Source organism: Pteropus medius, unplaced genomic scaffold (genome assembly GCF_902729225.1).
Source record: "Pteropus medius unplaced genomic scaffold, Ma_sr-lr_union100, whole genome shotgun sequence".
NCBI lineage: Eukaryota > Metazoa > Chordata > Mammalia > Chiroptera > Pteropodidae > Pteropus > Pteropus medius.
Window position 1 is genome coordinate 4594775 of NW_024350923.1, and position 14469 is coordinate 4609243.

General features: G+C 62.6%; 2 protein-coding genes across 7 annotated transcripts in view; one reads left to right on the top strand and one right to left on the bottom strand.

Annotated features, from left to right (window-relative positions):
• The window catches only part of PC (pyruvate carboxylase), a 93162-nt gene that overhangs the window by 74920 nt on the left and 3773 nt on the right, over positions 1-14469 (top strand). For all 6 annotated transcript variants that reach the window (XM_039840748.1, XM_039840743.1, XM_039840749.1 and 3 more), the window contains 5 exons: positions 1686-1848; positions 3464-3646; positions 13166-13310; positions 13617-13706; positions 13792-14013. In XM_039840748.1, the coding sequence (XP_039696682.1) occupies positions 1686-1848; positions 3464-3646; positions 13166-13310; positions 13617-13706; positions 13792-14013 (803 nt within the window). The remainder of the gene's footprint in view (positions 1-1685; positions 1849-3463; positions 3647-13165; positions 13311-13616; positions 13707-13791; positions 14014-14469) is intronic.
• On the bottom strand, positions 6494-9644 carry LRFN4 (leucine rich repeat and fibronectin type III domain containing 4). Its single transcript, XM_039840750.1, has 2 exons — positions 7881-9644; positions 6494-7331 (listed from the first exon to the last, which is right to left on the bottom strand). Exons 1-2 carry the CDS (start codon positions 9491-9493, stop codon positions 6770-6772), a joined length of 2175 nt encoding a protein of 724 aa, XP_039696684.1. The 5' UTR covers positions 9494-9644; the 3' UTR covers positions 6494-6769.

Below are 14469 nucleotides of genomic sequence, written 5' to 3' on the forward strand. Positions count from 1 at the left end.
CGGTTTCTTTTCATCTTTATTTTCTATGTAAATAGTGTGACACAATTGCAATGTTTTGTACATAATTTTTATTCTTTTTAAATTTAATATTTGTTGAAGGCATTTCCTTCAGGTCACTGTACTTTCTAAATTGTTTTGGTGGCTGCACACTCTTCTGCCGCCTGTGCGTGTCACATCTCATTCACACGGTCCTCAGGCCGGCTTTGGTGGGCGTTAAGGGTGTGTCGGTTAACACTTTTGTGCCTAAATCTTTACCTGCCTCTCTCAAGAGGGCTGAGGATCAATACCTCGAGTGGGATTACCTGAGCAAAGGTTAAGCAACATCTCGCCTAATTAGCTTTCAAGATTGCTTGTACTAATTTGTTCTCCCACGAGCATTGAGCATAGACATTTTTGAAAACCCGCCCATTTTATAAACAAGTAAAATGGCCTTTCATTGTTTCAAGATACATATTTTGAGCCATTTAAGTGTTAAGCCCCAGCTGGGGGCCAGCCTGTCTCACACGGAGCCTTCCTGACAGTTCCTTCCCCAACCTCGAAGCCCAGGTGAGAGTGAGGGTGCTGTGGGAGCACCTGCCTTTGCCCAGCAGGTGCACAGAGGCCCCCAGACTCCTTGTTCTCTTGAGGTCAAGGATGAGTTGAGGGATATGGTCCAGCCTCACCTCTGGCCCCATGTGCCTTTCTCTATTATGCTGCTGTACAGTGGTTGACCTTGAGCCTGCCGTGAGCCGTGAGCCGTGAGCCTGCTCTGCTGAGGGTAGAAGCTTTTGCTTGCTTGGGAGTGGGGGTTTGCGTCAGACAGACACAGGCTGAGATGCAGATTCCTTCCAGGTCACTCGCTGCCTGGAGCTTGAGTGAACTGCAGGCCTCTCTGGCCTTCTGGCTTCTCCTCTGATGAGAACGACAGTGGTTCTCAGAGCATCATCGTGGAGATAGAGCTTGGAAAGAGCACAGCCACAGTCCGTGCGCGTAGATGTGGCCATACGTGGTGTCCATCGCGTCTGCTCTGAAGTGGGTTAGGAAGAAACCCCTGCCAGGGTAGTTCCCAGGCTGCCCTTACCACGAGCCTCAGTGACAGGAGATTTGAGACACGGAGGGTTTTCCGCAGCAGCTGCTGCACTTAGATCTGTTGCTGTCCTTAGTAGCGTGGCAGTCAGTGAGGCCGAGCTCCCTGTGCGAGCCCTGTGCTCTCAGGTCTTCTCTGGGGTGGGCGAGCCTTGGGCACAAGTCCAGCTGCATCAGGGTCCTGGGAGGACGACGTCCTGACCACAGCAGACGCCGACGTGGTCCCTCCCACAGTTAGGGTCCTCCTTTCAGGGAGCCCGGCCTTCACAACCCCATTCCCTCGCACCCCCCACCTCCGCCACAGAACAGCACAAACTGCTCTAAGAACGGGGTGTCTGAGGCTCCAAATCCAGGGAGGGGTTGAGGAGGGGTTGGGATTGGGGGCAGGAGGACGGAGAGACCCCAGGGAGAAAGAAGGGCAGAACAGGGGAGGGGGAGTCGGGGGGCTGCAAGAACAGGTAGGAGCCCCTCCCCAGCTGCCCCTCTCCAGCCGCCCTGGTCTCCTTATTCAGATGGAGAGTTCCCGGCCCCGGGGCTGCAGGGCGGGGCGTGGACCACCTCCTCCATCCATCCCTTGCCTCACGCTCTCTCCTGGTCCCATCTTCTTCCTGCACCTGCAGTGTGGACCTGGTCCACGCCCAGATCCACGTGGCCGAGGGCCGGAGCCTGCCTGACCTGGGCCTGCGGCAAGAGAACATCCGCATCAACGGCTGTGCCATCCAGTGCCGGGTCACCACCGAGGACCCCGCACGCAGCTTCCAGCCAGACACCGGCCGCATCGAGGTAGGCCCACGACCCAATGTGTGCACGGAGCACGCTGCGGGCCTTGGCTGTGCGAAGAGTCCCCATCTAGCCCGCCTCTCCCAGGGGCACGAAGGAGCCGTGGGCCCAGCAGTGTGCGTGAACCCTGGCTTGGCTGCTCTGACTGTGGCTTAGAGAACATGGGAGCCAAGCACAGTCCAAGGGTGAGGGAGGAGCAGTCCCTGGGGAGGGGCTGCCTCAGGCAAAGGCTAGCAAGCCAGGGGGCTGGTGAATCCGAGGAGGAGTGGCTGGTGGAGCCAAACGCAGGGTCCCCAGGAACGAGGCCCAGGCCCTTGACTGTTCTCATAGGAGCTGAGAGGCAGAGCAGCTCTGTTGGCCTCTGCAGAACACGGGAGGGGGAGTTTGGGGGCTGCCTTCAGTCTTAGGGAGGGTGGCTGGCAAGGCAGCACCCATGGGGTGCAGCAAAGGACTGGGGCGCTGATGTCCCAGTGGAGGGGCCAAGCCAAGCAAGGGGACCGTCAGAATGGATACGGGAGTCCCAGAATTGGGGGAGAGCAGCGGGGAGCCTGAGAGGCAGGCTCCTGGCCGAGACCGCGGTGGGCCGGTGCAGGCTTCCCCGCGTCCCAGCACCTGTGCCTCCTCTGGGGACACTGCTTGCGCCCTCTCTCTCCTCACACAGAAAGCCATCTGTCTCCCCTCTCGTCCCTGCCCCCTTCCCATACTGAAGCCAGGAGCCCCCTGGCCTGCCCAGTGCCCGTTCTGCAGCCCCGTGTCATGCTGGCCAAGAATCCCTCGGACCTTGTGTGTTAGCGGCGCTGCCACCGGCTCTGCCGCTTTGCGGTGTCCCCATCCGGCCTGAGCTTCCCAGGAGGCTGGACATGAGCTCGGGTTCTGCTCCAAGTCCAGGGAGGGGGGCAAGGGCGATGTTGGGACAGATACGAGGCTCCTGAAAAACGAGTGACGGGCGGGAAGGGGAGATATCTGGCATCTGGAAGTCGCGTAGAGCCGATAGGCTCAAGGCAGAGATCTGCCAGCAGGATTCTCTTTCTGGAACAATCAGTCTATAGGTGGTGGCCAGCCCCAAGGCCAGAGTGCTGTCTCGCCGGTGGGCCCCTGACTTCTCTGCCCTCAGCCAGGAAGGGACAGCCTTGCGACACGACCCTGCCTCCCCATGCCCTATGCAAGGCCCGCTCCTCCGAGCCTGGTTTACCACAGAATATTTTTAGCCGACAGTTTCTGCTCACAGCTGAGTGTTCACCCTTAAATATTTTATTAAGTTCCTTTTCATCGAACACAGGCCTGTGTGCCTTGGAAGTGGAGACATGGTGCACTGGGTGGCTCAAGCCCCAGGCTGGCCCCCCACTCTCGTTTGCCTTACCTGCCCCATCACGTGTGTGCGCCCTTAACCCGGACACCCCGACCCTCCGTCGCCCCAAGTCTGCCTCTCTGACCCGCTGTTCTCTCCTCCTCCCTCCCTCTCTGGGCACTGGCAGAAATGAAGCACGTCACGGGCCAGGGTGGGGGTTGACCTGTGGGTACCCTCGTGCTGGGTCCCCCACCTGTCCAGTCTGGGCCGGGGGCCAAATTTTGACGGGCTTCCGACCCAGGTGCTGAGCCCGCCCGCCTCTCCCCGCAGGTGTTCCGCAGTGGGGAGGGCATGGGCATCCGCCTGGACAACGCTTCCGCCTTCCAGGGAGCCGTCATCTCCCCCCACTACGACTCCCTGCTGGTCAAGGTCATCGCCCACAGCAAGGACCACCCCACGGCTGCCACCAAGATGAGCAGAGCCCTGGCCGAGTTCCGAGTCCGCGGCGTGAAGGTGAGAGACCGTTCACATCCTGGCCCTGGCCCGGCGCTTCCCTGCTCGTGACTTCTCCTGGTGGTACTTGGTCACTGCCGCCACCAGGCCCCTTACCGTCCCCAGGGTCGGCCTGGGTACCAGCCCTTGGCCAGAGTCGGGTCTTACTCTGGGGACCCCACGCTTCCCCTGCCCCACCTGGGTGAGATCTCCTGGAACGTGCGTTAAATCCACTTTCTCAGGCCTCCCTCCTGGAAATTCTGATTCCACTGATTTTGGCCCCAGAGCCTGCGTTTTGAGCAAGCTCTCCAAGCCATTCTCAGTGCCGGGAAATGCAGGTCCCTTGGCACAAGGCCCTGTGGAAGAGGTCACTGTGCATAAAGTCAGTCCTCCCCCTCACTGCCCCTTCCACTTGGCCTAGCACATGCATGACGCTGGGTGCTTCAGGGACAGCCACAGAGGCAGGCTGCAGCCCGGAGGCGTGCGCACAGGCCAGTGGGAGGCCGGGGGCCCGCCCTCAGGAGTTCACAGCCTGGTGGCCGGGCAAGGACCTGAATGCCCATTGGCCATTTGGTCAGGTTCCATTACCCAAGTCTGTAGCTAGGGATGAAACCACAGTCGCGTACTGTCTTGTCCTTGAGGCCTGCGCTGCCCGCATATCTTTGGGCATCCCCTGGGCAGACGCTGCCATCAGACACTCTATGGGACAAGAAGAGCAGTAGGACAGGCCTCTATCCTAAGCGGATCGTGCCGCCCAGCCTCATGTGAGGAGTGGCCGCCAGGCAGACCCGCTCCCCGTCCTCTTCTGGGAGGTCCTAGAGGATGGTCACCCATAGCAGAGGACGCCCTCCCTTGCCTGCCGCTCATGAGGAGCGTGGGGTGCTGGCTCACGGCCCCTCCGCATCGCCTTCTCTCAGCCATCTCCAGCCCCGTCCATGGCGCAGGCTCGGCCGGCGGGGTTTGGGGTTCGGGCACGTGGGCAGCACTGTCCTCTCAGTGCCCTGTGCCATCCCTCCCACTCGCTGACAAGGCTCGGTGGCGTGTCCTGCCAGGTGTCCCTGTGGGTACAGAAGCCTTTTGAGAAAAGCACGTGGGAGGGAGGGAGTCTGTGGGGCCGGCGCCGCCCATGTCTCCCCTCAGGCCGTCAGCCCACCTCAGGGAACAGGGTTCCCCAGGTGCTGGGGGCCTCTCTGCTCCTCTGTTGGTGGCTGGTCAGGGGCCTGTTCCCTGCGCATGTGGTGGAACATGTCAGGACCTCATGTGCTCACCCGCGTTCTCACTAAAGGGCTTGGTTTTCCCAGCACGGCGGTTGAGGCTGGGTCTGGGGCTGATGGCCAGTGTGTACCGTGAGCCCACTGGGGGACCCAGCCACCCCACCCCTCGCCCACCCACCCGTTGCTGTCTCCAGCCGTAGGCCCTTCCACCTGTTCTACAGCCTGGAGGGCGTGCACGCGCCTGGTGCCTGAGGGCCCTGGAGGTGCAGAAGGGGACCGGGGCCACGGGCAGGGGACTGGTGCGGGACACCGACTTCCGGTTCCAGGGGCCCCCAGACCAGCCCACCAGCTCTTGCCACGCCTGGAGCCTCTGCCAGCCCTGCCCTGGCAGCCCTGTGGCTTTTTATCCCCTCCAGTCTCGCACACCCTTGCCCTCTCTTCATGCCCTGGAGGGCTCGCGCACCCCCACTCTTTCTGCTGAGAACCTTGTTTCGTTTGCTTAAAGCAGGAGCTCTCTCGGGCCACATCAGGTATGTGTTCTGGGGCTGGACGGCAGAACCACAGTGTGTCAACACTGGGCAGACCCGCAAGTGTGTGAGCTTGGCCTGCGCACGCGTGCACTCACACCTCGTGCCCGCTCTCACCAGGCCACCCATCAGAACCAAGTGGGCCTAACACAGAAATGGCCGCATACCCCTCGGCACGTGTGCTGTGGCTGCCGCGGCCCAGGCACCGTCACAGGCCCTGGGGTGCCAGTGTCTGCCCCACGGCGGGACCCAGGCGCCCGCATATCCTTGAAGCACTTGGTTGCGCCTGGTGCAGGGTGGGCCGCCTGTGCCCTCGAGTACGTGTGTCCAGAACGCTGATTCCTCCCAGCCGATGCCCAGGGGAGATGACTGGGTGGCTGGCAGGGCCGTGCCCGGGTCAGAGTAAGCAGGCCTAGGTGGCCACCTGGAGTGTGGCTCCTCAGGGTGGGGCCAGAGCAGGACAGTGGCCGAGCGGGCGTGGGCGTCCCCTGGTGTTTGCCCCTCCTGTGTCCAGTGAAGAGGGTTTGACTCAGTCTTTCAAGACAAACCTAGGGCTAAGACACTGGGTGTCAGTGGAGCATCTGGGAGGTGAGATCTCTCAGGGCCTACAGCACCAACAGGAACCTTCCAGAGGGTCCGGGGCAGTGATTCTAAGCCCATCCCAGTCCCTCTGGGATAGCATTTTACAAATCCAGAAGATGCCCTGGGGGGTGATGAATTAAGGTCATCATCAACAGGGGCCACAGGGGCCTCTCTCACTGAGTTGCATTAATAATATCACCAGCCCAAATCCCTCTGCCCCGAAGGGCTGTGCCATCTCCCACCTGCTCCTGTGGCCACTGTGTGCACCATGACATACATGCTGCCACGAAGATGTCACATGCTGTCCCCAGCCTGCTGGAAGGGGTGTTCTGTGCATTTACATATGCAGGCACAGCACCGAAGGCTCAGGCACCACAGTTCTCTGGGGGCCACGCCTGGGCTCACCCAGGTTAGAAGGCACCAGATGGATGAGGCCAAGGGCACCCCAGGCTGCTTGGGCCACCTCCGCGGGACTGGCAGCCCCAGCCCTGACCCTGTCCGGTGCGCCTCTACCAGACCCCCTCTTAGCGACCAGAGACTAGCACTGAGGTGTCCCCAACAATTTTATTATAAAGAAAAACAAGAATCCCACTTGGTGGCTGCAGCCCCTGCCTCAATGGCTTTAAGCACCTGTCAGAGGGACCTGTCCCCTTATGCTCATCTGCAGGCCAGAACCAGGGAAAGGGCCCCCTGTCCTGCCAAGCACAAAGGGGCCTGAGGTACCGAGGGTAATTCGGGAGGGCCTCCCAGGCAGCGCTGACCCACCCAGGCCAGGTAGCCGCCCACCCTGTGCCCTCTGCCCTGGGCCGACTCCCTTCCCGTCACACCACACTCTCTTCCAGCCTCTCCGCACTGCCGCCCAGCCCCCGGCACCCCGCCCCGAGTAGCCCCCCATGCACAGAGTGGCTCCGCCGGGCCCAGGCCCCTCCGAGGCGCCTGGCATAACCGTAGCACCCGCCGGTGTCTCCCAGGTCCAGGGAGCAGCTGCGCTGGGGGCGAGGCGGGGGGCTCCGCGGCGGGTGGGACTTGGGCGTGGGGCTGGGGCCTCCATTGGTCTGGGATTGGACGTGGCTAAGCTTGAGGGGGAGACGGCCATTCCCGGCCCCTCGGCCCCGAACCAGCAAGGCCACAGTGAAGACCAGTAAGGCAGCCACCAGCACACCCCCCACAGCCACAGTCAGAGTCCCGCCCAGCACGTGGGCCTGCAGGGCGTGGCACAGGGGCGTGGCTGGCAGTGTGGAGAAGTGGGCACAGCCCAGCAGCTTGGTGGCCGTGAGGTCGGAAGGCCCAGCGGCAGGTGACAGAGCCAGCAGGCAGAGGTCATAGTCGGCACCAGGGACCAGGTGCTTCAGCAGGAAGTGGTGGCTGGAGGCTGGGACGATCCTGCAGACAAGGTCTGGTGGTCAGGGCCCAGGTGTCGGGGTCCAGCCCCCAGGCCCACCCCCCACGGCCTCGAAGCCCCCTTCACAGCCCACCCCCACCACCCTCACTGCACACTCCCAGGTCCCAGCTCTGAACACCCTCTTCCCCTAGGACCACACTGGCCGTGTGTGTTCATTCGAGAAGGTAGGGAAACCAAGACAAGCATGCATGTGTGGCCTTGGAGACAGTGCAGAGGGACAGACAGGTGTGTGCCCTGACACAGGCCCGGGGCAAGCCGAGGTGGGGTGGAGAATCACATCAGCGGGGGCAGAAGTAACATGCGTGTGTGGCCGGCCACCCCATGCCAGGAGGCCTCAGTCAGCTCAGCCACATGGGAGACCAGGTGGGGCAGCGCCCACGTCCTCCCAGGTGCCTGATCCCCCCACCCCCTGCAGCTCAGAAGCTGAGGAGGGGGTGCCTGGAAGCCCAAGGAGAGAGAAGGAGCAGGAGCGGGAGCCGTGGCCCAGCCCTGGAGGGGTGGAGCCGAGGGGCTGCTCGGTGCATCCTCACCGGTAGATGAGGGTCTCGTCCTCGCTGCTGTTGTACTGGATTTGGAACATCCACACGGGGTCCGCTGGCCGCCCAGGCCCCCAGCTCACCAGCCCTGAGGTGGCCGTCACCTCCGTCACCTGCACGGCTGGCTCAGACTCTAGCGTCCCCTCGCCCTCGGCAGCAGTGCGGGCTGAGGCAGCAATGTCCGATGGCCCCGGGCGGCCCCCCTCAGCACTGCCGTTCGCACCGTGGGGCAAGGCCAGGACCCGCAGCTCTACACGGGCTGTGGCCTCACCAGCAGGGTTGGTAGCAATGCAGGTGTAGACCCCCGCATCCCCGGCACCTGTCACCCCAATCTCCAGGGTCCCATTGGGGAAAGCCCGGGCTCGGGAGGAATTGCCCACCAGCCGGTCATCAGGGCCAACCCAGTGCATGGTGGGCGTAGGGTCGCCCAGTGCCCGGCACCGCAGCGCGGCCCACTGGCCCTCCAGCACCCAGAGGCGCTGCGTGTGGCGGGCGATGAGGGGCGGCTCGCAGGAGAACTCGCCCTCGGGCACAGCCCAGAAGTAGCGGCCAGCCAGGCCTGGCGGCGAGGCGCACGTCTCCAGGTCGTCCGGCCGGCCCAGGCGCCGCAGCCACAGCAGCTCGCAGTTGCAGTGCAGGGGGTTCCCACTGAAGCTCAGCGCCAGCGGGGCGGGTGAGGCCTCGGCGTCGCGCCCCCTGGAGAAGAGCGGGTCGGGTGCCAGGGTGGCCAGGCGGTTGGAGGTGAGGTCAAGGCGTGAGAGCTGGCTGAGCTGGGCGAAGGCGCCCGGGGGCAGCGCGTCGATGAGGTTGTGGTCCAGGTTGAGGGTGTGCAGGGCAGGCATGGCACCGATGCCCGCCCAGGGCACTTGCCGCAGGTTGTTGTAGGACAGATCCAGGTCCTCCAGGCTGTCCAGGAAGTCGTCGAAGGCCCCTGGTGCGATGCGGCCCAGCTGGTTGCCGCTCAGGATGAGGTGCTGCAGGTTGACGGGGCCCCGCAGGCTGCCGGTGCCCAGCTCCACCAGCCTGTTGCCATCCAGGTGCAGGGAGCGCAGGCTCTCCAGGTCCCCGAAGGCACGGGCCCCGATGCGGGTGATGGCGTTGCGGGACAACGTCAGGTCCACCAGCCCCGTCATGTTGCGGAAGTCCGGCGGCCCCAGAGCCTGGATGAAGTTGTCGGCCAGCCGCAGCTCCACAGTGCGCCGGTCCACGTTGGGCGGCACAAACAGCAGGCCCCGGTGGGCACAGAGGGTGCTGAGCGACTCGGACAGGTTCTGGCAGACACAGGGCAGTGGGCAGGCGGCCGCTCCACTGGCCAGCAGCAGCAGCAGGAGCGGCGGGGCCATGGTGAGTGCCCTGCAGGGAAGGGCCAAAGCACAGGTGGGGCTGGTGCAGGTGCCCACTGTGCGGGGGGCCCAGTCCCAGAGGCCAGCTTCCGGAGCCTGGCCTGGGGGGTTGAGCAGAGGCCCAAGGGGCTCCCCAGGGCTCTGAGAGGGCTGGGGCATGCAGGACCAGCCCCCCAGATTAAAGGTCACATCTACCAAGCGGTTAGGGGGCGTCCAGGCTCTGGGGACAAGGTGAGGCCTGAGGCAGAAAGCCGAGGTGGGCATGAGCAGGGAGGGTCCCGGAACTTCCTTTCCCTAGCGTCCCCGTAATCAGCAGAACCTCCTCACCTCCATGCCATTCCCTTCCTCACCAGGGAAGGCATCCCCCCAAACTCTTCACTTGGCCCCTCGCCTGTCCTGGGCCAGCCCTGACGCTGTGCACTTGAGGTGGTGGTAGCGGGGGGGAGGAAGGAGGCTCACCTGGTGAGCATCCACTGCGTAGTTCAGGGGGCGCGGGCCGGCCTCCCTGCGGACCTGGCCGGCCCCCACCGACTCCAGGCGGCTCTCCCGCGGGGGCGAGGCCTGGGGTTGACCGGCCGCCTGCTGCGCGCTCTCCGGCCCATGGCGCTCGGGCCCGCGGCCCCGGCTCACTTGGTTCCCGGCACCTTTTCCCGGCGCGGCTCGTGGCGGCAGCGACAAGCAGGCGGGTGCGCGCCAGCGAGCACGCGCGCCGCGGACACGCACGTGGAGAGCGGACGGGGAGGGGCGCGCAGAGACCCACCCGGGTCGGCTCCCTAGGTCACCGGGACACGCGGCCACTGCAGCGCCCACGGGTGGCTCTGGCTCACGCCCGAGGCCCAGCCCGGCGCGGGCCAGCCGCACAGCCCCTCAGCGCTGCCGCAGCGCACTCACCCTGGCACAGGCGCGCGCGCCCCCGGACACCCTGGCGCCCCGGCATCCTGCACCGCACGGGCGCCCGCCGCCGCGGCGCGAACCGTCACTCTGCAGACAGCCAGACAAAGCGCCAGCTCGCGGGCCCCTTCACCATCTCCCAGAGACGGGAGTCTTTGTCACATGTCGCTGGGCACCCTCCCCAACACACCCACACATACCCACACTCCCACACGTCCCCGCAGCCACAGGCAGGGCCAGGCGCAAACCCACGCTGTTGCCGGGACCCTCGCATTCACAGACACACTCTGAAGGTCATGACCGTTCTGCATCACCGAGTCACGTGGAGGGTCCCCAACACGCATGGGGCCCTGGAGGGGGGGCTTGGGCGACGCCCCCGTCAGGGCCGCTGCGGGGTGGGGCCGAGAGGGCTCGGCCTCCCGGCTGGCGCCGCGCCCCGCTGCCCGCCCCTCCCTCCCCCTTCCCAGGCTCCCTGCCCGCCCCGCGAGCGAGCTCGGGAGCCAACCGGTCTCCGCCTCCGGCCCGATTGGTCTGCGCAGCGTGGTTTCCCAGCAGGCCGGCGGAGGCACGCCGTTTGAAGCTGTGCGTCAGTGGTCTTCGCCTGCCTGCAGCCCCTCCCTCCCGCTTTGGCTCTGCCGGGCCCTTTCCCTGGGAGGGCCGCCTGGGATTAGCTAGGCTCAGCGAAGGATGGGCTCCTGGTTGGTGAGGAGGCCCCAGCTTCCTGCCTCCGAGAGCCAGGGCTGGGGTGCGAGCGCTGAGGGCTCAGAACCAGGTGGGACACCCTGGCTCTTCGTAGTGGTTCGCCCAGTTTTGAAACAAGGCAAGTCGCCAAACCCCTGGGGTATCTCCTACTCCGCAGGCTACGTGGCCTGATTCCTAGGGGCTTGGTGGGTGGGAACTCGGAAACGAACTGAACTGTAATCCTGCCTGGCACAGCAGGTAACCTTGGGCAAATTATTTCACCACTGAAACAATTTCCTCATCTAGACCAAGGGGTATCAATCGTATGTACTTATCTACTACGCATGGTGAGAGGAGAGGAAACGACGCAGCCTCTGGGGGGCGTAGTCACCTGGCAGCTGGCAGCCTTTCTCACTGTTGCCACTCCCAGGACCTCAGCTGTGGAATTTGTCAAATGAAGGCATTGGATCCTAGCACGGGGTCAACTGTGACGCTCAGTGGCATCTGCTAGTCCTTTGTTCCTATTCTGCCCATCAAAAATGTTTTCATTCACTAAAGACATGTTGCTAGCATCTACCATGTGCTGCCCTGTGCTGGGAGTTAGGGCACATCAGGAACCAGATCGGCCTGGCTCCTGCCCCCACGGAGCAGAGGGGGAGGGGGCTACAGAAGGGAAAAGCAGAGCCTGAAAGGGGAAGCCTCTGAGGATCTTTCTCACCCTTGTGCACTTCTAGGTTCTTTAGATGGTTTAACTGGTTTTCTGTTCTCAAATACCATGCCTTGGCCCAGTTGAAATGTCCCCATGTCTTTAGGAGGGGCAGGGACTAATCTCAGGGACAGGCTCACCTGTCACTCCAGACAGGCATGAGGCCATGTTGGCTGGGTCCCACTCTGCAGTGACCACCTGTGGGATGCTGGTGGGGGAGGCGGCCTTCCACCTAGGCCTTCAGGCAATAGGGAACCTTCGGGGGACAGGTAGAATCTCTTGGAGCAGCCACGGGGCACAGCAGTCCATGCTGGGCCTGGAGCCCCCTACTGAAGGTACCAACAGAGATCATGAATGGGTGACACATGGAGATGATTTCTCTGAAGTGATAGCCAGGGCTATAGCTATGTGGTCACAGGCACACACAGGAATCTCAGCCACATGGCCTCATGTTATGGGACATCTCTTAGCACTGGTTCCCAGGCCCCCACGCAGCCTCTCGGTTGACTCGCCCTGCCCTAGCTTCATGCCATCACCTTGCCATTTAATAAGCAGAACTCAGGGTCTGTGTGCATGAAACACATGGACACAGGTATCTCAGACAGTACTCCTGCCCCCCAAAACACTTAAAGGTGTGTGAGGAATGTAGCCAAAAGATGGTGAGGCTGAGGGAGAAGCTTTCTGAGGCTGGTCCCATGGAGGCCTAACTAGAAAGGGGTGCCAGCTCTGTGGTTAGGGCGGGCGGTGAGGCCTTTAACCTGATTTCCAGGAAAAGCATACCAGGCAGGTGCAAAGGTGAGGTGTGAGCACAAGGCAAGTTTGGATCGGCTAGAGATGGCTACGGCAGAATCACCCGGCTTGACCAGTGACATGGGAGGAGTGGGTGGTGAGGATGATGGACCGTAGGTTTTGGCAACCAGGTGGACAGTGAGGCACCCTGGAAGGCAGAGGAGAACAGGGTGAAGGAAGCTGTTTTTAGACTTGAGCTTATGCGAGGGACACACAAGGAGAGATGCCCAGGAGGCGTTTCCACTTTGGGGTCCTGATTCTGGAGCCGGAGGCCAAGGGTGAGGCCAATCAGGGAGAGTGTACTGTATGAGAAGCAGCCCAGTGACAGCCCTGATGACTCCATCCTCCAGGGATAAAAGGAGTCCCCACTGGTGACCAGGGAGAAGGAGGAGGGCAAGATGTCTTGGAAGCCCGGGGAGGGAATGGCAGGTGGAGCTGTTAGAAGGGCGGGAAAGTGCCCACGGATTTAGCCATGAGGAGAGGCCTTAGCCTGCCAAGGTGTGGCCGTGTGTTCTGTGTGCAGGGGGTGGCGGCTACATGCCACTCTCGCTGTGGGAAGCCCTCATCCGTTTTCTTTGCTGTGGGAGGTGTGGAGGTGCTTGTTTTCAGATCCCTGAGGAAGGAGGAGGTGGGAGTCAGCACATGATCTGGGGTGAGCAAGGAGGAAGCAGGCTCAGCCCCCTGACAGCTTAGGGGACTCTGCCAGAAGGGGGAGGTGGTGGTGAGGAAATGGGGAAATGCCACTCCACAGGGAGCATGGCGTCCTGGGGAATTTGGGAAGCTGTGCTGGCCAGGTGACACCTTCAGCTGCTTCTCCTTTCCTGTCTTTGCTGCATGGTGACACCCTCCCACCCACCTCTGTCCCGCAGACCAACATCCCCTTCCTGCAGAATGTGCTCAACAACCAGCAGTTCCTGGCAGGCATCGTGGACACCCAGTTCATCGACGAGAACCCGGAGCTATTCCAGCTGCGGCCCGCACAGAACCGGGCCCAGAAGCTGCTGTACTACCTCGGTCTGGCCCCGAGACTGCCCTGCCCTACCCCCCAGATGCCTTGCTCCTGGTCCCCTGCCCAGAGAGTTTCCTAGCACCCCCCACCTGCCCTCCCACCTTCCTTGCTCCTGATCTTAGAGACCCCTCTTTTCTATCTATGTGGCCCTCAGTAGGTCTCCACTGCCTAGCTTTGGAGAGGACAGGGGCCAGCTGGAGGACTAGGGATCCTGGAGGAGTCCCCTCATCCCCGAGCCCACCTACTCTCACTCCTGCCCTCAACTCAGACTCTGCCCGGCCTGCCTGACCTGCTGCCCACTCTCTCCACAGGACATGTCATGGTGAACGGCCCGACCACCCCAATCCCTGTTAAGACCAATCCCAGCCCCACAGACCCCATTATCCCTGCAGTGCCTATAGGTAGGTGAGACCCATTCTGCCAACTCATGGGGGAGACAGGAGGTTGCCGCCTGCAGAGTGAGTGCTCAGGCCTGGTCTTCCCTAGGCCCGCCCCCGGCTGGCTTCAGAGACATCCTGCTGCAGGAGGGGCCCGAGGGCTTTGCTCGAGCAGTGAGGAACCACCAGGGGCTGCTGCTGATGGACACGACCTTCAGGGATGCCCACCAGTCACTGCTGGCCACTCGTGTGCGAACCCATGACCTCAAAAAGATCGCCCCCTATGTTGCCCACAACTTCAGCAAGCTCTTCAGCATAGAGAACTGGGGAGGTAGGCTGGAGGAGGGCTGAAATGTGGGGCCGCGCTTGGAAGAATTAGGCGCCCACAGTGTGGTCAGGCCGCTGGAGACTCTGTAGAAGCTGGAGACGCTGACATTGAGGGAACCAGTGAGAACTGGAGGCGGCGCAGTGTGCGTTTGTTCAGCAAAGTGACTGGGGCCCACTCTGGTCAGGCCTGGTGCCAGGCACAAGACCAGAGCTGAGACCCAGGCGGCTCAGGGTCAGTCTGTTAACTATAGCAGGGGTCCCCTAACCCTGGACCATGGACCATTTCTGGTCCGTGGCCTGTTAGGAACTGGAGAGGTGAGCGGCGGGCCAGCGAGCAAAGCTTCATCTGTATTTGCAGCCGCTCCCCAGCGCCAGCATCACTGCCTCAGCTCCACCTCAGATCATCAGGCATTAGATTCTCATAGGAGCCCCAGTCCCTGGTGCCACAAAGGTTGGGGAC